We start from the raw sequence: 23,024 nt of genomic DNA on the forward strand, positions 1-23,024 counted from the left end.
GCTAGAGCTGATGCTTTCAAGGAGCGGGACACTAATCCGAACACTTATAAGAAATCCTGCTACGCCCTCAGACGAACCATCAAACAGGCAAAGTGTCAATACAGGACCTATATCTAATCATGCTACATTGGCTCTGACATTCGTCCGATGTGGCAAGGCTTGAAAGCTATCACAGATTACAGCACAGCTCTGCGTTCAACACCATTGTGCCCTCCAAGTTCATCACTAAGCTGACCCTAGGATTAAACACCTCCCTCTGTAACTGGATCCTGGACTTCCTGATGGGCCGCCCCCCCAGGTGGTGAGAGTAGGCAACAACAAATCCGCCCTTTGACCCTCAACACGGAGGCCCCTCAGGGATGCGTGCTTAGCCCCCTCCTGTACTCCCTGTTCACCCACAACTGCGTAGACGCACAACTTCAACACCATCATTCAATTTTCTGCCTACACAAAGGTGGTAGGCCTGATCACCGACAACGATGAAACAGCCTACAGGGAGGTAGTCATAGACCTGGCAGTGTAGCACAAGAACAGCAACCTCACCCTCAACGTCAGCAAGACAATGGAGCTGATCGTGGACTACAGGAAATGGAGGGCCGAGCACGCGCCCATCCACATCGACGGGGCTGTTGTGGAGCAGGTTGAGAGCTTTAAGTTCCTCGGTATCCACATCACTAAGAAACTATCATGGCCCACAAACATCAGCGCAGTTGTGAAGAGGGAATGACAATGCCTCTTCTTGCTCAGGAGGCTGAAAAGATTCAACATGGGACCTCAGATCCTCAAAAGGTTTGACAGCTTCATCATTGAGAGCATCTTGATTGGTTGCATCACCGCTTGGTATGGCAACCGCTTGGCATCCGACCGCAAAGCGCTACAGAGGGTAGTGCGTACGGCCAAGAACATGGGGCCAAGCCTTCCTTTTATCCAGGACCTCTATACCAGGCAGTGTCAGAGGAAGTCCCTATAAATTGTCAAAGACTACAGGCACCCAAGTCATAGACTGTTCTCTGCTCCCGCACGGCAAGTCTGGAACCAACAGGACCCTGAACAGCTTCACCCCCAAGCTATAAGACTGCTAAAATATTTAGTTAAATAGTTAACCAATAACACCCTGGAATATCTGCATTGACCCTTTTTAACTCATCACATACGCTGCTGTTACTGTTTATCATCTATCCCATTGCCTTGTCACTTTATCCCTACCTATATGTTCACATCTACCTCAATTACCTCGTACCTCTGCACATCGATGCGGTACTGGTACCCCGTGTGTCTAGCCAAGTTCTCATTACACATTGTGTATTTATTCTTTGTGTGATTATTTTTATACTATTCTACTGTAAGCAAGCATTTCACTGTTGTTCACAAAGCATGTAAAAAATACAATTTGATTTGACTTGAGATTAAACCCATTCCATGTGTGTGCTTGCTTACCTGTGACCATGAGATATAGGTGGGGACTTCATACATGGTCCATATAACGGCTTGAGAACAAGGTGGAGTGGTGAGGCTACCATGGTAGCGGTAGTACTGGGACAAATGGCTCTCGGGGAGAAGGCCGATCAATGGGAATGGCTTGACTGTAGCCGTTTGACCTAGGAGAGGGAGAAAGACTTTTATTAAACATGTATTAAACCCTCCATGGGACTGAAGCATGTTCACAGTCACCACACTATATCTATACTGAACAAAAATATAAAACGCAACATGCAAAAATGTCAACGATTTTACTGAGTTACAGTTCATATAAGGAAATCAGTCATTAGGCCCTAAACTATGGATTTCACATGACTGGGCAGGGGGGCAGGGGCGCAGGCCCACCCTCTTGGGAGCCAGGCCTACCCACTAGGGAGCCAGGCCCAGCCAATCAGAATGAGTTTTTCCCCACAAAAAGGGCTTTATTACAGACAGAAATAATCCTCAGTTTCATCAGCTGTCCGGCTGGCTAGTCTCAGACGATCCCGCAGGTGAAGAAGCTGGATGAGGTGGTCTTGGGCTGGCGTGGTTACACATGGTCTGCAGTTCTGAGGCCAGTTGGTCGTACTTCCAAATTCTCTAAAATGACGTTGGAGGTGGCTTATGGTAGAGAAACTAACATTCAATTATCTGACAATAGCTCTGGTGGACATTCCTGCAGTCATCATACCAACCAAGTTCCCTCAAAACTTGTGACATCTGTGGCATTGCATTGTGTGACAAACCTGCACATTTTAGAGTGGCCTTTTATTGTCCCCAGCACAACATGCACCTGTGTAATGATCGCTCCTATTTAATCAGCTTCTTGATATGCCACACCTGTCAGGTGGATGGATTATCTTGGCAAAGGAGAAATGCTCACTAACAGGGATGTCAACAAATTTGTGTTTGTTGCTGATGTGAAATATCTGGGATCTTTTATTTCAGCTAATGAAATATGGGATCAACATTTTACAAGTTGCGTTGATATTTTTGTTCAGTGTACATTAGAATACTTGTGTTTCTACAGACCTTTGTAGGCAATGGAGGGAAGTAGTCGTGATATGCGTCCAAAGTGTACATTTTCAATGTAATAAAGCTGCAAGAAGTTAGAGGTTTAGAATATATGACTTCATCATGACAAAATAAACAGATATTTTTTATAAATATGCTCTAAAATGAACTACATAAAGTATTTAACTATACTTTACATCAATAAAGAACGCAAGAACTGCAAGGCCAGTTGGGTCATCCAAGGCAGATGTCAAATTGGGATGACTTGACTTCATGTTGACTATGTGCATCTGCAAAAGAAAATGCACTGTCAATTAAATATTAAACCAGAATGCAGGCACTGACTGGTGCTATTTATTTTGTTCACCAAAGATATCCACCCTCTTCAGTGTAAAGTTGACTGGATGTAGAGGACCATCACCCACACTTACCTCCATTGGATACCTGTGCCTGTCCACAGTGTGCTCTGAGCCATTGGTGTAGAGGCTTCCCCAGTGAAAGTGGAGCTGGACGGTGTGGTACGTCCCTGGAAGACCTCCACCACTCACAGAAATCCCATTCCCAACCTCCAACACAACTGCATACAAACACACAGAGCACGTATAAACGTCTACACAAAATGCACAACCCATTCACACACACGCATTCTCACAAGCACACACGTAGTTGTCCTGTGATGTAATAAGAAACGGGACACATAGGCTAAAGTCTCTAAGTAGAAAATAACTACTCAGTAGATACACCTCCTCACAAATCCATTTCTATGGTAATGATACAGGATATTCACCAGAGTGGCCATTGTTTTTCAGCTTCCAGTGTCCTGTATGAACAGCATGAAAACCATCCAGATGTAAAGCCTCCAGTGACTCATTTCTGGTCATATGATGATCCAGGTTGATTGGAGAGTGATGTTCTTCAAGTATTGGGTGGCAGGATGGGAACGCATCTCCCCATGCATATGGATCTGAGGACACAAAAACACACGCTGCTGACATTCAACGTGTAAGTCTACAGACACCAGAGTTAACACGATAAGAATATTACAAAAATGTTGTTACAATATCGATTTAAAATCTACCAAAAATAATTTGAGAAAAAAACAAACATTTAAAAGTGCATCGTCTCTACTTTTGATACATTGAATAAACATAGACACTTACCACAATGACTCTCATCATAACAGAAGTCCACTGAAATAGTAAAACAAGGAGGATATCAACTGTAAAGCATTCTTACCCGTGACGGAATACACACTCAAACAGCTGCCTACCTTGGATAATATCAAGGACAAGCCGGATACTCACCGGTGTGTGAACCTGTAATAAACATCATTAGGAAAGTTATGATTGCCAAAATCATTTTTGCACCAATAAATGAGCACAGCATTTCAATAGGTCTAGTTAATGTCTAAATAAAAATCACAGAGGCAGGCCTAATCGGTGCTTAAGGATCTGTGCAAATGCCTAGCTTAAATAGGACTGGGAAAGTGAATGCTGAGCGCTTTTTTTTTCTTTCTTTCTCTGTTTGGTCAGTGGAGTGTGTCATTGCCAGTGGTCTTTACTGATGAATGTCACATAACGGGACATTGATGCGAGGAAAGCTTGCCAACTCTCGGCTGAGCACCGATGCCCCCAAGCGGTAAGGTCAATTGTTTTTTTATAAAAACGATTAAGTAGCAGGTTGGAATATGTTAAATGTTAGCACTGTTTATTTTGTCAATGTATCTCCTAGTGGTCTGCCGATAAGGGTGCCTGTCGAAGGAACGGACAGGTATAGGTGTATAGGCCTAAGATCAGGTGAAAACATATGCTGCAATAGGCTACTGATGCTTGACACTGTCTGAATAATAAATCTTACATCTTTTGGTTTCAGCCTCACTGCGAAGATAAGTTGCCTTATTGGAGCGAAGACGGATAAGCCCATCTCCTATAGCCTGGGAGAATTAATTAACTTACAGGGCTTCCCTTATTCCCTGCTCCGTCAGCAACACACAACTAACCGTTTAGGGATTTCCCACTTCTCATCTTAATCCCCCTGACATTTGGTTACAGCGGCTGAGGGATTTCCTTGACAAATCAAGAGAACTCAGTGAAATGCCAAAACTGATGAAACACATACAGTGCCTTCGGAAAGTATGTAGACCCATAGCAAAGGGCAAACTTTTTCCACATTTTCTTACATTACAGCCTTATTCTAAAATGGATTAAATAAATAACATCCTTAGCAATCTACACACAATACCCGATAATGGAAGAAGCAAAAACCGTTGTGTTCAAATTAATTAAAAAAATAAATAAAAACAGAAATACCTTATTTACATAAGTATTCAGACCTTTTGCTATGAGACTCGAAATTGAGCTCAGGTGCATCCTGTTTCCAATGATTGTCCGTGATGTTTCTAAAACTTGAATGGAGTCAACTTGTGGTAAATTCAATTGATTGGACATGATTTAGAAAAGGCACACATTTGTCTATATAAAGGTCCCACGGTTGACAGTGCATGTTAGAGCAAAAACCAAGCCATGAGGTCGAAGGAATTGTCCGTAGAGCTCAGAGACAGGATTGTGTCAAGGCACAGATCTGGGGAAGGGTCCCAAAATAATTATGCAGCATTGAAGGTCACCAAGAACACAGTTGCCTCCAACATTCTTAAATGGAAGAGAAAGGCCTTGGTCAGGGAGGTGACCAATAACCGATGGTCACTTGAGCTCTAGAGTTCCTCTGTGGAGATGGGAGAACCTTCCAGAAGGACAACCATCTCTGCAGCACTCCACCAATCAGGCTTTATGGTAGAGTAGCCAGACGGAAGTCACTCCGGAGCCAGGACATTAATCCAATCACCATCTCTGGAGACCTGAAAATAGCTGGGCAGCAACGCTCCCCATTCAACCTGAAAGACCTTGAGAGGATCTGCAGAGAAGAATGGGAGAAACTCCCCAAATACAGGTTTGTCAAGCTTGTAGCATCATACCCAAGAAAACTCAAGGCTGTAATCAATGCCAAAGGTGCTTCAACAAAGTACTGAGTAAAGGATCTGAATACTTATGTAAATGCGATAGAAAAACATATAAATCCTGTTTTTGCTTTGCCATTATGGGGTATCGTATGTAGATTGATTCAATTGTCCCCCCACCCCCTCAATTTTAGAATAAGGTTGTAACAAAATGTGGAAAAAGTCAAGGGGTCTGAAAATTTTCCAAAGGCACTATATAGCGTAGGCAGAAGCAGGTAGCCCTATTCACCCACTGCGGTCAAGTGCGCAGTCAACCATCTATGGTCTCAAGTTCTCTGCTAAAACTACAGGCTTAACCTTCTCAGAGTCCTTACCCAAATTGAGACAACAGGCATCTGTCCTTCATGATACAATTTATTTGGCATTTGGTTAGATGTACATCCACCCCAGAAAAAAATACATAAAAGCCCCCTGCAAAAGAAGCAACAAAAATGTTACAATTTAAAAGCTATGAAATTAAAGAGAATACAATTAAATGTATCAACGGTTGCATTTGACATGTTCTAACTCACTGAACATGTCGATAACAAAATCAACTACAGTTTAAATCCAGCAGTTGGGGATGGAGTAGGGGTTCCAATGCATTTATCTATATCAACCTGTAGGCAAGCCTCTGAGCTAAGCCTGGGCAAAGATGAGCAGAACTTTGATTAAACGATAAAATCTGTTGGAAACCTCAGCATGCCTAAAGACTAAAACATGCACTATAGGCCCTAAAACAAGCTGAAAATACACCCAAACCAAATATTGAGATCTGACCCCCGAACACGCATGCACACACCAAAGTTTAAGATTTTTTTTTTTAAACAATTCAAGACATTATTTTCTTGGATAATCCACAAAAGGATTGTCTATGCTAAAAAAAATAAAATGAATGTAATACAAAACTTGAGACCTAACAAAGAGAAGAAGAAAAAAATGCTACATACAACCATACATAAAACACATAGTACACACAAAGCTGCAATTCTCAAGATATCTTCAACCATTTCATTGCTGCTGGTGATAGACTAAAGCCATATAGATGACCATGCTATGCAGATCCTGGCTGGTAAGGGCTTGGACTAAAATGACTCCAAAACCCTCATAGGGGCCTTTGTGCTTTCATAGGCCTGGCATTGTAGCCTTCCAACTCCTATGACCATTCAACGCCACAGGTGAACAAGCAACAGGGCTCTCACAGGTCTACAGTATATACACATCAGGAGTGTAAAGAATGATTGTCATAATGGGGACAAGTTGTGGTTTTCCTAGTAGCTTTTTCACTACCGCGTTAGACTTTCCTGTCTGTCATCATGAAACAGGAGAAAGGTGGTCGACCACTCAATCCCATATAGGCTACTATTAAAACCTAAACAGGTAAATCCCCAATGTCATGTTATAGTCTGAATCTTAACTACACTGACATGACAATGTACATTGGTAAGAAAAGAAATACAGCAGATCCAATGGCTTTGGAAAAATGAGAATTGATGTGTACATAAACCCTCACACATACATACAGACAGTTGAAGACAGAATTCATTTAGTATTCATTGTTATTATCATTTCACGAGAACACTTTTTTAGCTTAAGAAGTTCACTTCTACAAATTTCATGAGGGGGTATAAAACAGTAAGTTACCCTTACACACCCCTAGGAGCTACAACTGAAAAGCTAACCTTCATTCACCATTCATTGACATTCTCATTCATGAGGTGAACTCATTGACTACGGTGGGGGGACCCATCAATGTTCAGATCCCACAACAAGCAAGTCACAGCCTACTTCTTACCCAAGAAAAGGGCACAATACTCAACCTACTTCAATTAGAACTCATAAAATGAAATTCAATACTGTAGCAAGATTATTTGAAAAGTTGTAGCATTTTTACCTCAGAAAACACAGTAATAGCAGTGTGTTAGTTGGAGCTAAACACTAACCGTACCTAAATATTTTTGCAAGGTTAAAAAAACCTTTTGTAGCAGAACCTTTCATTTTTCTATTCAAATTTGTGCCATCAATCTGGAAGACGTCTTAGCATATCAGATTGATTGGAGAGTGCAGAAATCCCAGTTCGGAGGCAGTGCTTGTGATGGAAAAATAATGCATTTCATTCATGGAGGAGACTTGGAGATCTAGTAGGGAGGGAGAGCAGAAGCACTCAATGCTTCGAGTTGTGTGTGATGCTCTCTAAGTCCAACAACTGACAATCCAAGCTCTGCCTCCAGGATATAAGCAAAAAGACGCAAGCCATCTACCCCCTCCATTATTACCTGGTGTAATGCCCGAGGGAGTACTTACATCAGGGGCAATCTGGAGCATCAAGCTCAAACAATACAATTGAAAAGCTTTGTCCAATGAAAAATGGAAGCAGAAACTCAACCTCCTCGGCCCGGTGTAGTGCGGTTAGTTCTCTGTACAGAATAATCAGTCTTCATCAGTCTTACAGATCCTTCTTCACCCGTAGGAAAGTGGTCTGCTTCACAACATTTTCTCCAAGTTCAACTGACAGACACCCAACCGGTTTCAGTTCACCTGTTTAAGAAACATACCAGTCCGATTCTCCTCACCGCTGCACACCTCAAGGAGTAGACTGGTCCCTCAATCCATCCTGATAGTCTCTACCCTCTAATGCCATTCCAGTCTCTTCTCACCCTCTCCTCTAACTAATGGACCAGTCCGCTCCAGTCCACCCTCCATATGATGGACCCGTCTGACACTGTCCACCTCTCTCAATCTGAGGGTCCAGACCGTAGCAGTTCCCCTCCCCTCATCTCAGTCCTATACCATGGTGCTGAGGGAGGAGCTGCTGCTGCAGTCTGCAGGCATGGAGTCAGGGGCGTGGCCGTCAGTGGAGGTGTCAGGCTCCACCAGGAGGGTACTGCTGTCGATGGAGTCCTCCCGCTCCTGGGAGGACATTGGCACAGAGTCTGGCTCGGGGACAGGTGGTGGGGCATCTGTCATGGCATCTACCACATCCCTCATCTGACTTGGGATCATCTGAACTCCATGACGTGCTGTGGAGAGCAGTGAGGACAGGGTTCAGAAACAGCTAGATACTTAACATTATTATTAGATACAGTCACAACTGTTCTATCACAGAAAGTGAGTAAATCATGGTAACAACACAGGGTGGTCCATAAGTTATTTTAGGCCTACCCAGGTCCATATAGAGAAAGCTGTCGGGGTTGATGGAGGCTTCGTAGGGAGGAGGGGGGTCGTCTGGGTGCTGGATGTCTGGGTATTTGTAGGCAGCGTAGGGTGGGGGAGGTTCCTGGAAATGAAATGCACCTCCCTCTCCATCATCAGAGAGGTGCAGGGGAGTGAGACCAGTGCCAAAAGCATCTGGGCCATAGTCAAAGCCTGGGACTCGCCGCCCAAGGTTGAAATGATGCACTGAAGATAGAGAGAAGGAGACAACATTTCCACTAATTGAAACCAATGTAGACGGATACTCACAAATAAAATGTGAATACACTGAAGTACCGGAGACTAATACAGGCTAGCTAGGAGAGGTGTTCCGGGTTTGTTAAAAAGGCCAAAAAGGGCTGTTTTTTCAAGGGATGGCAGTGAGCTTGGTGACATACATTGTTCGTATGAGTGTGATAAAATACGCTGCTTACGGTTTCCTCCAATGAGTGTTTCAATGCGCTCGCGTCTGCGTTGCCGGAGCCTGTGCACCATGAACAGCAGCAGAGAGAGGATGAGGAAGGAGGAGACACAGCTGACGATCAGACGCATCCCACTGGCCATGGAGTCAAACAGGTTGCTGCCTTCTGAAAGACAGTGTCCAGATTTTAATACAATTCATATGTTTAAATTTTTTAAATAATTTTATACAACCGTTTCTCAACTTTTGTCCTTTTACTTCCATCTTCTGAAACTACAGGGACAAACATTAAGGCACATGACAAGTGAGATGTGTTAAGAGCGCCACCTTGTGGGACATTCAAACACCCATAGTTTCTATTTTTATTATTTTTTTTAAATAGGGAATTGTGTGAGTGTTTAGGCAGTACCTGGGTCCAGGCAGGTGAACTTGCAGCACTCCTTGGGGTCCTTACCGAAGTGCTTGCAGCCCTCCGGCCGATTACACAGTGCAGCCACACACATCTCTGGCTCGCCGTCATGACATGTGCAGCTCAGGCACGGGTCTTCCCCCTTAGGCGTGAAGTAGTACCCCTCAGTCACCACCTGGTCCTTTATGTCCACACATGTCTGCCCTGTTAAAGAAAATCAAAGGTTTACAACCCGAACCAAACAAAAACTACACCTAAACTAACTGAGGATGCTGGACTTCCCTAATTTACATACGCATTACAGCACCCAATATATTTTATGAAGAATTATGACTCAAAACAACCAGATTTCCACTGAGCATCTACACTTGTTACAATCAAGCTACTTTGATCTCCTGTGAAGCTACATAGGTCATTGGGTTTTAATAAGAGCAGACATACTCCTCTTGCACAGGAAAGGGAACTTCTTGTAGCAGTTCTCGGCATGCCAGCTGTGAAGGCCGCGCTCGTTCATGCTCTTGATCTGAAAGCGCTGCAGCTGGGCACAGAATACGTTGTCCTGGGTCGGAGATGCCTCTCCAAATTTAGTCAGGCCCTCCGGGGGGAGGAACACCTGCATTGACCCTGAAGAGAAACAGAGAAGGGAACAAGATTAACCTAAACCAAATACAGGTTTATTGCTTTGGTTGTTTGAGCATGACAATGAATGCTCCTTGAGTTCAACTGCTCCCTTTGGCCTATTTTCATTCATATTAACTGCACCCACCTTTATAAGCCACCTCCCAACGGCCCTCCAGTGAATGGTTCCGATTGGTTATGACATACTGGTAACCCACCCAGAACCTGAATCAGAGAGAAATTGGATGAAATAATGACTATGGGACAGTAAAGCACCAGCCTTCAGATCAACACTATATCACATCATGTAACCCATCCTCAGCAAACACATACTCACTTGCACTGGTCTCTGCGCTCGCACACTTTCTCGTCGAAATCCACCTCGATCTTGAGGATGAACTGCAGTTCCTCGTTGGTAACGAAAGTTGCCAATGAGCCATTGACTTTCTGGCATGTGTCCACAGCTTGCCAGTAGTTCTCGTTCCTCAGGTATACCTTGTAGCAGCTGGCTGTCTTCTCGTAGTGATGCCACCCACTTGGGCACTTCTCTGTGGAGGGGAAAGGTGCTTTAGTGCTCCTACAGTGTCCAGTAACAAAAGCTTTCCATCTGTTCTTTTAGCAACACTTCTAGTAGTTTAGATACTGTTTTAAAATCTCTCTAGCGCATCTTAGATGAGTACTGAGTGAATGACTGATGGAGGTAGTTAGGTGGGGTCTTACTGTTAAAGCGCATCGGCTGGGCCACGCCGATGACATCTTCCACTTGGTCAAACTCATTGGCAAAGTGAAACGTCTCATCCTTCATGGCTGTAAGGGAGGATCCGAGACAGAGATACCAGAGTAAGCAGTGTTTCAATAAAAGGAATGTAGTGGATACTGGCTGAAGATTATAAAAAAACCTTCTGAAGACAACTTTGTTTGGACTCAAGGAACTTCTTATTAGGGGATGGAGAAACTGCCTTTTTAACCCAGTCACAAGTCATCAACATTAGTTATTTCTCATGACAAGAAATAGTCCAATGTTGACTGCTTTTGCTACAATTGATCAAATAATGTAATTTGCACACAGTCCAGATGAAACAAGATGGCCGTGTTATGGAGGTCAGATGCTGTGTGTGTACCCAATCCTTTCCAGAATTCCTATAATGCAGCCAGCGATCAGCGCTAGTTCAGGAATTAAGTAGCGGAAACAATAGGATTTCCTTCTATCGCTTACTACTGCAATATCTAACCACATTAAAGTTCTACAGCTGCACCATTGAGAGCATCTTGGCTTGCTGTATCACAGCTTGGTATGGCGCCTGCATAGTCCTCGATCGCAAGGCGTTACAGAGGGTGGTGCGGACGGCCCAGTACATCACTGGGGCCGAGCTCCCTACCATCCAGGACCTCTATCCCAGGCTGTGACAGAGGAAGGCCCGGAAAAATTGGCAAAGAGCCCTGCCACCCAAGCCATAGACTGTTCTCTCTGCTACCACACAAAAAGCTGTACCGGAGCACCAAGTCTAGGACCACAAGTCACCTGAATAGCTTCAACCCCCAAGCCATAAGACTTCTGAACAGTTAATCAAAATGGTTAACCAGACTTAATACCCCTTTTTGCACCAACTCTTACACGGACTAAGCACACTCACTGGACCCTACCCACATGCTCACTCTCCACATAAACAGAGTAACAGAAGTGTATCTATCCCGATTGCATAGTCACTTTAACCCCTACCTACATGCTCTATTTTTAATTAATCTTTTAAAAACGTGTTTTGCATTGTTGGGAAAGGGCTCGTAAGTAAGCATTTCACAGTAGTCTACACCTTTTGTATTTAGCGCATGTGACAAAACTGATCAAAAAAACAAAGCTATAAATGAAAGATGTTAACAAAACATATGCACGTATGAGTTCGTTGGTTCCCATGACATTTAGAAAGTTGTTTTCTAAGAAATCTAGAGCTGCTCTGACTGCTGTTTCAGATGAGCCTTATAGTATTGTGGGGAATGTAAGAAATATCTGTCCTTCACTTTGGAGCATGCAACACAATATAAATGGACATAGAGTATCATGATTGTTAGGAAGGGGGACTAGAGTTCAGGATGAGGTCTAGGTACAGGGTTGAAGAGGTGTTACTCACGGGGGCAGTCCAACTCATCGCTCTTGTCCTCACAAGCAGTCCAGCCGTCACACTGCCAGGACAAGGGGATGCATTGCATCTTCCCACTGAGGCAGGCAAACTGCCCAGGGCTGCAGCGCAGCTCTGAAAGACAGCACAGAGGGAGGCTAACATCACACAGCGCCCCCAGTAGTTTTGACATGGCCACTGCAACACAGCTCCTGGTCTCTCAGTTGAGTACCAACTATAAAAACACGAGTCTATGGAAGATTGAGCATTTCCAGCTTTAAGGATCATTACTTAGACACTTGCCCCTGTCTTGTGATAAATAAGAAATAAGGTTTTCACCATTTATCATAAACATTACATTAATGCAACCGATGCTTAAAATAATGAACGTTTTCTGGGAAACAAAAAAGAAAGCATCAAGGGAAAAACACAAAATATTTATTGGAATTCAGTTATGCAGCAATCTCTCTCAAGTATTCTGACAGAGTTCAATTCAGGTCTGGTGGTTATAATAAAATCAGAGTAGATACTAGCTATTAAACAAGACAAAAATCCTTATAACTAGAAACAAACAGTGGTCATCATTGTGAGTGCTATTGAGAACTGCGCTTAGAAACAAAAATTAGGAGAAACCGGCGAAATGAGGGACACGTATCAGGGCATAACAATTATCTAAAATAGGCCGCGATAAACAAATGTATATAAACATTTTTTTTTTTAAAGAAGAAGGGGTCATGACAGGCTAAGACAAGACATAAGCCTACTATATACCATTATTTTAGTGTCTAGCCATAAATGTAAGTGCCAAAATAAAATAATGTATGAGGGATACAAAGTATTTTGAAAGCAGGTGATTCCACACAGGTGTGGTTCCTGAGTTAATTAAGCAATTAACATGCCATCATTCTTAGGGTCATGTATAAGAATGCCCAGTTGCCCATTAAATTTGGCTACAATGGCCAGAAGAGAGGGATCTCAAAGGAGCATAGGGGGTTTAAAGGGTGTGTGTCTCAGTCATCAGATCTCAACCCAATTTAACACTTCTGGGAGATTCTGGAGCATCTGGGACCGTTTTCCAACATCAATTAAACACCAAATTATTGTGGAAGTATGGTGTTGCATTCCTCAAATAGAGTTCCACACTTCAAATCTGTGCCATGGCACACTGAAATGGTTCTGGTGGCTCAACGCCCTACACTTGTTGGCGTTGCCTTTATTTTGGCAGTTCTGTATATTCCTTAGTAACAGAGAAGCAGAGTTAAGTGGGTCAGCGTCTCGGTGTCATGTGTGATTAACATGAGACGTGCCACAGCATCAGGGGTTCTCCTGTGAGAAGGCCTAGCTTTCTAAAGCAGTTAGAACTCTTCTCACTATGGCCCTGAGCAGATATAGGCCTGGCGTCTAGACAATCACACTGGATACTTTGAAGGTAGTTCAAAATTGTTAAAGGAGTTGAATGCATTAAAAAAAAAACTGTTTAAGAGTAAATATCTGAGTTCAATGGAAAAACAAAGCACTGCTGTGAATGGGAAAATTCAACAGAGGCACAAGCTGAGGATAGAGATGAGTAACCCAAATAGCTGGAGCCTGGCATACCTATACATCCACTGCACTAAGAGGAGATGCTGCTTACCTGACAATAATCTTGCCAGTGCTAGCCGTGGACCTGAAACAAAACAAAAAAGCAATTTCTGATGAACTAACCCTTTGAATCTCAAATTCCAGTTTGGAATGTTCCACCACAAAGGGAAGGGAAAAGTTTGAAGGGAACTGTATGATGGCAGAGAAATGACATGTGAAAAAATGTTTTACCGAAAATGTCATTCGTATTTCATGTCGCACTCACTAGATACCATTTCTGAGCAAAGTTCAATGTAACTGAGGAAAGTATGGGTATTTAACGATCTGTTATTTTTGATGTTTGAGTTGACCCAAAAGTCACCAGGACCACCCACTCTTCCAATAAATGTTTTTGAAATAACATCCCATTTACATGGACGCATAGAATGTATCCAAGGTTGGAGCCATACATTGTGTGTGTGTGTATGAATATATAAGAATGTAGCCTAGGCTATTCACAACAATTAACAAGTCAATAACACAGTAGAGAAAAAAAAGGGGAGTCTATATACAATGTGTGCAAAAGGCATGAGGTAGGCGAATAATTACAATATTGCAGATTAACACTGGAGTGATAAATGATCAGATGATCATGTACAGGTAGAGATATTTGCGTGCAAAAGAGCAGAAAGGTAAATAAATAAAAACTGTGGGGATGAGGTAGGTGAAAATGGGTGGGCTATTTACCAATAGATTATGTACAGCTGCAGCGATCGGTTAGCTGCTCAGATAGCTGATGTTTGAAGTTGGTGAGGGAGATAAAAGTCTCCAACTTCAGCGATTTTTGCAAATCGTTCCAGTCACAGGCAGCAGAGTACTGGAACGAAAGGCGGCCGAATGAGGTGTTGGCTTTGGGGATGTTGCGGAATAGCTTTGTTGCGGAATAGAAAGCTGACTCTTGATTTGATTTTCGATTGGAGATGTTTGATATGGGTCTGGAAGGAGAGTTTGCAGTCTAGCCAGACACCTAGGTACTTATAGGTGTCCACATATTCAAGGTCGGAACCATCCAGTGTGGTGATGCTAGTCGGGCAAGCGGGTGCAGGCAGCGATCGGTTGAAAAGCATGCATTTGGTTTTACTAGCGTTTAAGAGCAGTTGGAGGCCACGGAAGGAGTGTTGTATGGCATTGAAGCTCGATTGGAGGTTAGATAGCACAGTGTCCAATGACGGGCCGAAAGTGTATAGAATGGTGTCGTCTGCGTAGAGGTGGATCAGGGAATCGCCCGCAGCAAGAGCAACATCATTGATATACACAGAGAAAAGAGTCGGCCCGAGAATTGAACCCTGTGGCACCCCCATAGAGACTGCCAGAGGACCGGACAACATGCCCTCCGATTTGACACACTGAACTCTGTCTGCAAAGTAATTGGTGAACCAGGCAAGGCAGTCATCCGAAAAGCCGAGGCTACTGAGTCTGCCGATAAGAATATGGTGATTGACAGAGTCGAAAGCCTTGGCAAGGTCGATGAAGACGGCTGCACAGTACTGTCTTTTATCGATGGCGGTTATGATGTCATTTAGTACCTTGAGTGTGGCTGAGGTGCACCCGTGACCGGCTCGGAAACCAGATTGCATAGCGGAGAAGGTACGGTGGGATTCGAGATGGTCAGTGACCTGTTTGTTGACTTGGCTTTCGAAGACCTTAGGCAGGGCAGGATGGATATAGGTCTGTAACAGTTTGGGTCCAGGGTGTCTCCCCCTTTGAAGAGGGGGATGACTGCGGCAGCTTTCCAATCCTTGGGGATCTCAGACGATATGAAAGAGAGGTTGAACAGGCTGGTAATAGGGGTTGCGACAATGGCGGCGGATAGTTTCAGAAATAGAGGGTCCAGATTGTCAAGCCCAGCAGATTTATACGGGTCCAGGTTTTGCAGCTCTTTCAGAACATCTGCTATCTGGATTTGGGTAAAGGAGAATCTGGAGAGGCTTGGGCGAGGAGCTGCGGGGGGGCCGGAGCTGTTGGCCGAGGTAGGAGTAGCCAGGCGGAAGGCATGGCCAGCCGTTGAGAAATGCTTGTTGAAGTTTTCGATAATCATGGATTTGTCGGTGGTGACCGTGTTCCCTAGCCTCAGTGCAGTGGGCAGCTGGGAGGAGGTGCTCTTGTTCTCCATGGACTTCACAGTGTCCCAGAACTTTTTGGAGTTGGAGCTACAGGATGCAAACTTCTGCCTGAAGAAGCTGGCCTTAGCTTTCCTGACTGACTGCGTGTATTGGTTCCTGACTTCTCTGAACAGTTGCATATCGCGGGGACTGTTCGATGCTATTGCAGTCCGCCACAGGATGTTTTTGTGCTGGTCGAGGGCAGTCAGGTCTGGAGTGAACCAAGGGCTGTATCTGTTCTTAGTTCTGCATTTTTTGAACGGAGCATGCTTATCTAATATGGTGAGGAAGTTACTCTTAAAGAATGACCAGGCATCCTCAACTGACGGGATGAGGTCAATGTCCTTCCAGGATACCCGGGCCAGGTCGATTAGAAAGGCCTGCTCACAGAAGTGTTTTAGGGAGCGTTTGACAGTGATGAGGGGTGGTCGTTTGACTGCGGCACCGTAGCGGATACAGGCAATGAGGCAGTGGTCGCTGAGATCCTGGTTGAGACAGCGGAGGTGTATTTGGAGGGCCAGTTGGTCAGGATGACGTCTATGAGGGTGCCCTTGCTTACAGAGTTAGGGTTGTACCTGGTGGGTTCCTTGATGATTTGTGTGAGATTGAGGGCATCTAGCTTAGATTGTAGGACTGCCGGGGTGTTAAGCATATCCCAGTTTAGGTCACCTAACAGAACAAACTCAGAAGCTAGATGGGGGGCAATCAATTCACAAATGGTGTCCAGGGCACAGCTGGGAGCTGAGGGGGGTCGGTAGCAGGCGGCAACAGTGAGAGACTTATTTCTGGAGAAAGTAATTTTCAGAATTAGTAGTTCGAACTGTTTGGGTATGGACCTGGAAAGTATGACATTACTTTGCAGGCTATCTCTGCAGTAGACTGCGACTCCTCCCCCTTTGGCAGTTCTATCTTGACGGAAGATGTTATAGTTGGGTATGGAAATCTCTGAATTTTTGGTGGCCTTCCTGAGCCAGGATTCAGACACGGCAAGGACATCAGGGTTAGCAGAGTGTGCTAAGGCAGTGAGTAAAACAAACTTAGGGAGGAGGCTTCTAATGTTGACATGCATGAAACCAAGGCTTTTTCGATCACAGAAGTCAACAAATGAGGGTGCCTGGGGACATGCAGGGCCCGGGTTTGCCTCCACATCACCCGCGGAACAGAGAAGGAGATGATTGATAACGTTGTAAAAGCAGTACTGAAGTCTAACAAAACAGCTCCGACAATCTTTATCAATTTCGCTCAGCCAATCAGTTATTTATGTAAGTGCCATGCTTGTTGAATGTCCTTCCCTATCAAGCTCTCACCCAGCCCCTGAATGAAAACCTTGAGGTTAAGTCAATAATAGGTTCTTCCACCACTTGCAGTTTAACAGGTGATGGTTTATGAGGTTAGACAAATACACTACTTGGACAAAAGTGTTTGAACACCTGATATTCCAAAATCATGGGCATTAATATGAAGTTGGTCCCCCCATTTGCTGTTATAACAGCTTCCACTCTTCTGGGAAGGCTTACCACTAGATGTTGGAACATTGCTGCGGGGACATGCTTCCATTCAGCCACAAGAGCATTAGTGAGGTCGGGCACTGAAGATGAGCAATTAAGCCTGGCTCGCAGTCAACGTTAAAATTCATCACAAAGGTGTTCGAAGGGGTTGAGGTCAGGGCTCTGCAGGCCAATCAAGTTCTTCCACACCATCAACAAACCATTTCTGTATGGACCTTACTTTGTGCAAGGGGGCATTGTCATGCTGAAACAGGAAAAGGCCGTCCCCAAACAGTTGCCACAAAGTTGGAAGCACAGAACTGTCTACAATGTCATTGTATGCTGTCGTGTTAAGATTTCCCTGCACTGGAACTAAGGGGCCTAGCCTGAACCATGAACAGCAGCCCCAGACCATTCTTCCTCCTCCATCAAACTTTACAGTTGGCACCGAAACCATCAAAACACATTTCATGAAGCTCCCGATGAACAGGGACAGTTTGGAACTGGGTAGTGAGTTTTGCAACAGGGGACAGACAATTTTTACGCAGTACGTGCTTCAGAACTCAGTGGTCCCATTCTGTGAGCTTGTGTGACCTACCACTTCGTGGCTGAGCCATTGTTGCTCCTAGATGTTTCCACTTCCCAATAACACCACTTACAGTTGACCGGGCCAGCTCTAGCAGGGCAGATGTTTGACTAACTGACTTGTTGGAAAATTGGCATTCTATGACAGTGCCACGTTAAAAGTCTCTGAGCTCTTCAGTAAGGCCATTCTACTGCTGATGTTGGTCTATGGAGATTGCATGGTGGTGTCCTTGATTTTATACACCGGTCAGCAACGGAAGTGGCTGAAATAGCAAATCCACTAATTTGAAGGGATGTCCACATACTTTTGACCAAAAATAATGTTTCAAGGCAACAATCAACAATAGCTAGTCTAAATGATCTTTAAGTTAGCCATTGTTTTATTGTCCCAATAAGTAACAAAAAACAGCAGATGGCCCAGTCTTGTGTTGCTCCTACGACATAGCAATCTAAGGTTTGCTAGCTGAAATATTTGCTAGCTGAAATGCAGCTTGCGAATTACACTGAACAAAAATAAAAACGCAACAATTAAGATTTTACTGAGTTACAGTTCATAAGGTAATCAGTCAATTGAAATAAATGCATTAGGCTCCAATCTATGGATTTCACATGACTGGGAATACAGACATGCAACTGTTGGTCACAGATACCTTAAATAAAAAAGGTAGGGGCATGGATAAGAAAACCATTCCGTATCTGATGTGATCACCATCTGCCTCATGTAGCACGACACAGCTCTTTTGCATAGAGTTGATCAGGCTGTTGATTGTAGCCTGTGGAATGTTGTCCCACTCCTCTTCAATGGCTGTGTGAAGTTGCTGGATATTGCCGGGAACTGGAACACGCAGTCATGCACGTTGATCCAGAGCATCCCAAACATGCTCAAAGGGTGACATGTCTGGTGAGTATGCAGGCCATGGAAGAACTGGGACATTTTCAGCTTCCAGGAATTGTGTTCAGATCCTTGCAACCTGGGGCTGTACATTATGCTGAAACATGAGGTGACGGTAGTGGATGAATGGCCCAGAAATGGGCCTCAGGATCTCGTCATAGTATCTCGGTGCATTCAACAAACAAAAAAAGATTTATCAGCTGTCCTGTTGGCTGGTCTCAAGACGATTCCGCAGGTGAAGAAGCCGGATGTGGAAGTCCTGGGCTGGCATGGTTACACGTGGTCTGCGGTTGTGAGGCCGGTTGGACGTACAGCCAAATTCTAAAACGACATTGGAGGTGGCTTACGGTAGAAAAACAAACATTCAACTGCACGCTCCCTCAAAACATCTGTGGAATTGTGTTGTGTGACAAACTGACAAATGTGTGGCCTTTTTATCCCCAGCACAAGGTGCACCTGTGTAATGAGCATGCTTTTTAAGCAGCTTTTTAAAAAATATATATGCCACACCTGTTAGGTGGATGGATTATATTGGCAAATGGGAGAAATGCTCACCAACAGGGATGTAAACAAACTTGTGCTCAACATTTGAGAGAAATAAGCTTTTTGTGTGTATGGAACATTTCTGGGATCTTATTTTAGCTCATGAAACCAACACTTTACATGTTGCGATTATATTTTTGTTCAGAATTAGCTAGCTAGTAGTGTTGCACGGTATACCGAAACTTCTCTACTTTTCAATACTAGATGATGAAAATGTGTTACTTTCAGTACTTGTGTCAAATGTCTCACAGATCAAGCCCCATTTATCAGCGCTGTCGACCCTTTATTATAGGTCCATACTCCACTTACTCATTGCTAGCTGTAGCCGGTCCTGAGGAACCGCTTCACTCACTGGGAGTCTGGGATGCATCATGTCAGCTCCTCACTCATGCTACACAGAAGTTAACACACTTGAATAATGCGACACGGCGTGTAAAAATACTGAAACTGTTAATTAAACAATATCCACACAGACTAGAACACTAAAATGCAAACTGATACCGGTAGATTCCAGCTTTGTATGCCAACTTTCCTTGTTAGCTGGCAGCTAAAAATCAATTCACTACCTTATCACTTTGCGATAATATGCAAACCATAGCACAAAATATGCTGATTGATTTCAAAGCTGACAATAAAAAAAAAACATTAATTCACAATTCAGTCTCTCTCCCTCTCACGTTTCTCCCAAAGATTATCACCGAGCCCCTCTTGCCTAGAGAAAAACAATTAATTGTCCCAATGGAAGGAAAACTGATTGTCATCTGTAGCCCCATGTAATCAGCCAAAACAAGCTCAATAAGCCAGTGCATGCATGCATTCCTATTGAATATGCATTCAACTGTATTGTGGATAGGCTACATCTTGTTAATCAATAGAGATTTACCATTCAAATAAATGCTTACCATATTGTTGTCGTTAAATTGTTTTTACCAAAGTCAGATTGATTGTATGCTTGCATAATTGATGCATTAATGCATAAATGGCTGTCTCTGAAAATGACGTAAAAATGAATGTCCAATGTAATAATATTGAACTCAAAAGATGTCCAACAATTGAATAGGGCCCAGTTTCCCGATAGAGATGGAATTCAGGCTTACGATTGTTTTAACGATGCCTCGTTCCAACGATGGCCAAAGACTTAACATGCATTTGCCAAAACACCAAGCAGGGAGAACATTCACTAAATGTGTCATTGAGGCATACAGTCAATACTGATAGGAACGAAAGAAAGTCAGCGCTGCTCTCAGATCAGCTTTATCCATTCAAATCTTACCTTGACATTATAATTATTCCACAATACTGACGATGGGTCTGCTCCTAGAAAGATATTACCACGGCTGCAAATTTTGAGGCGGCTTATTCTAATGCTTAGTTTACCCAATAATAATGCACTAAATAAAGATTTGGCACATCATTGCACACGTGTTGTTACACATCATAAAACAGAGGTACAAATGACAGACAGAAGGCAGCCTACAATTAGCTAAACAGATCTCAATTGAATGAAAATGAAATTGATTTCAATATTGTTGAATTATATATGCTTATGTAACCTTTCTGAATGCAGTCATCTCAGTTCTCATTTGAAGCATATTTTTATCATTTATTTGCAGTGCAGTGACTAACTGAAATGTCAGCTATTTTGGTTTTTTTAAACCAATTATTTGATTTCCCTTTAGTTTGTTATTCTTTCCCCCTGTGAGGCCAATTTCTCTAAAAGTCAGACCTAGCCTGAACTGTGGGATATTGTAGGGAGTTTCCAACATGCCCATATTCGACATAGTTTTGCGCATAAACCGTGGTAATTAACTGTAATGACAATAATCCATTGAGCATCTACTTGTCCAGTCTGTTTTTCTTTTACGACTGCTACTGAAGAGACAAGAATGTGCGATTGTGAGAGGATATAGAGAGCAGCTGTTGCTTCGCCAGGTATCTCTACCTGAAATATACAGTATCAATATGATAGATAGATAGTTGGTATTCAGCAGTCATACAAGTATGCCTTAGTTACTTTGAAGAACTACAAAATAGTGATTGTCAGACAGCAGCTCTATAGAAATCAGATGACTTGGAATGAAATAAAGTCATCAAATAAAACAAACGTAATATACAAAACTGAAATATTTTATTAATGTAAAGTAATGTAATGTAATGAAATGGTTAATAGGTGATAAGCAATAATGGGCAGTCACTACAATCATTGGACTTAATTGTTTTAAACTCAATCGAAACTGAACACGTGATTAATTTTTAATAATCGAAACGAACTGATTTAAAAAAATAAATTAAAAAAACACTAACCGCTCAGCACTATTCCCTTGTTTGTAACAATTGCAAAGTCATTGGCAACTGTCTTTGTAGTCAACTTCTTAAAATGATCAGCGGTCAGAGACAGAAAAACATATTGATTATATGTTTAGCAGAGATCTGTGGTGACCCTTTGGGGAAGCGTCTATGGACGCGCGTTACTAGTTATTCTACTGGCGGTCGGTAAATAACGAGGGTTTTCATGTGCAACTTTAGAAACTCAACGATGGGTTTGGGAAACAGCTCGGAGATCTAGCGATAATCGGGCCCAGAGCAGTAAGGTTAGCTAATTTACAACCTGGGTTTGTCTAGATCAAGTGCGATTCAGTGACTAATATGTGTTGCCGTGGTATCGAGTATTGCTATACTAAACCTGTTATCGAAGTCAAAATGCTAGTATGGTGACAAGACTAGTTAATACTAGGTTCTGGAAATAAAGTGCAGCAGCTAAAGCTAACGACGTTAGCTAACTAAAGCTGCTAACTAGTAACGTTAATGCTAAACTTTCATCGGGCTAGCTATAACTTGTAAACGTTCTCTCCAGCAAAGTGTAAACCATACCGACGATGGAACTGCAAAATGGATCTAACTAGTTACAACTCAATATTGATTAATGTCCCCATATAACTAATTTGAAAACAAAATGGATTTACGTTGGATAACTACGCAGTAAGTGGGCTAGTGAACCAACACCGCGCGCTGTTCATCAAAGGCAGCGGCAAAAATTGAGACCAGTGGATAAGCTAACTAGAAACGCCATTTACACTAGCTAAATTCCCGTAGAATTAGGCCTACCATAGCTCACGGGTATAACGTTACATACATGAGCAAGTTAGCTGACAACCAATTGCATTTCACCGGTCTTACCTGTTCGTGGTGGGTCTGTTAAAGTGAGGACGAAGAGCAAAGAGAGAAGGACGTAACTGCTGCTGTCAGCCTTTGGCAACATTTATCCTCCATTCATAGTAACTCCTCTATTTAGAAATAAAATAAACCGAGATCCAACGTTTGCTTCCGACCTATTAGCGCTAAATATAGTTCCTAGCCATTCAAAAATATGAAAATATATGGTAGATAACGAGCTACATCCTTATTATTAAGCCCTGTTTTTCATTCGGCCTGTCCAACAATGTATTCCAGAACGGAAATAAAACAAGATGGCTCCGTCCTTCCATCACAACAATCCCAAACGGCCACAAAGCCTATCAGCTGGTGGGTTGGAGGCGGAGTTTTCGAAAGTTATTGTCATGCAGTCATTGGTTATTGT

General features: G+C 43.2%; 2 protein-coding genes across 9 annotated transcripts in view; both read right to left on the reverse strand.

Annotated features, from left to right (window-relative positions):
• The window catches only part of car15 (carbonic anhydrase 15), a 7,993-nt gene extending 2,256 nt beyond the window's left edge, over positions 1-5,737 (reverse strand). Inside the window, exons 1-7 of the mRNA XM_029654221.2 lie at positions 3,777-5,737; positions 3,633-3,662; positions 3,260-3,436; positions 2,904-3,049; positions 2,670-2,762; positions 2,491-2,557; positions 1,438-1,598 (exon numbers count right to left, since the gene is read on the reverse strand). Of these exons, the coding sequence (XP_029510081.1) occupies positions 1,438-1,598; positions 2,491-2,557; positions 2,670-2,762; positions 2,904-3,049; positions 3,260-3,436; positions 3,633-3,662; positions 3,777-3,858 (756 nt within the window). The 5' untranslated portion in view covers positions 3,859-5,737. The remainder of the gene's footprint in view (positions 1-1,437; positions 1,599-2,490; positions 2,558-2,669; positions 2,763-2,903; positions 3,050-3,259; positions 3,437-3,632; positions 3,663-3,776) is intronic.
• Positions 5,738-5,823: 86 nt separating this feature from the next.
• On the reverse strand, positions 5,824-22,940 carry dgcr2 (DiGeorge syndrome critical region gene 2). Of its 8 annotated transcripts, XM_029654252.2 has the most exons (12): positions 22,625-22,703; positions 19,757-19,838; positions 13,852-13,884; positions 12,231-12,353; positions 10,825-10,911; positions 10,442-10,652; positions 10,253-10,329; positions 9,928-10,110; positions 9,487-9,690; positions 9,091-9,243; positions 8,627-8,863; positions 5,824-8,484 (listed from the first exon to the last, which is right to left on the reverse strand). In XM_029654252.2, the coding sequence occupies exons 2-12, from the start codon at positions 19,818-19,820 to the stop codon at positions 8,249-8,251; spliced, it is 1,608 nt and encodes a 535-aa protein (XP_029510112.1). In that variant the 5' UTR covers positions 19,821-19,838; positions 22,625-22,703; the 3' UTR covers positions 5,824-8,248. The 8 variants fall into 8 exon arrangements, with proteins under 8 accessions (XP_029510112.1, XP_029510137.1, XP_029510129.1 ...); XM_029654277.2 differs by lacking the exon at positions 19,757-19,838 and having other exon boundaries at positions 9,091-9,240; positions 9,532-9,690; positions 22,625-22,940; XM_029654269.2 differs by lacking the exon at positions 19,757-19,838 and having other exon boundaries at positions 9,532-9,690; positions 22,625-22,940.
• Between the last annotated feature and the right edge of the window lie 84 nt (positions 22,941-23,024).

Source organism: Oncorhynchus nerka, linkage group LG4 (assembly GCF_034236695.1).
Source record: "Oncorhynchus nerka isolate Pitt River linkage group LG4, Oner_Uvic_2.0, whole genome shotgun sequence".
Taxonomy (NCBI): domain Eukaryota; kingdom Metazoa; phylum Chordata; class Actinopteri; order Salmoniformes; family Salmonidae; genus Oncorhynchus; species Oncorhynchus nerka.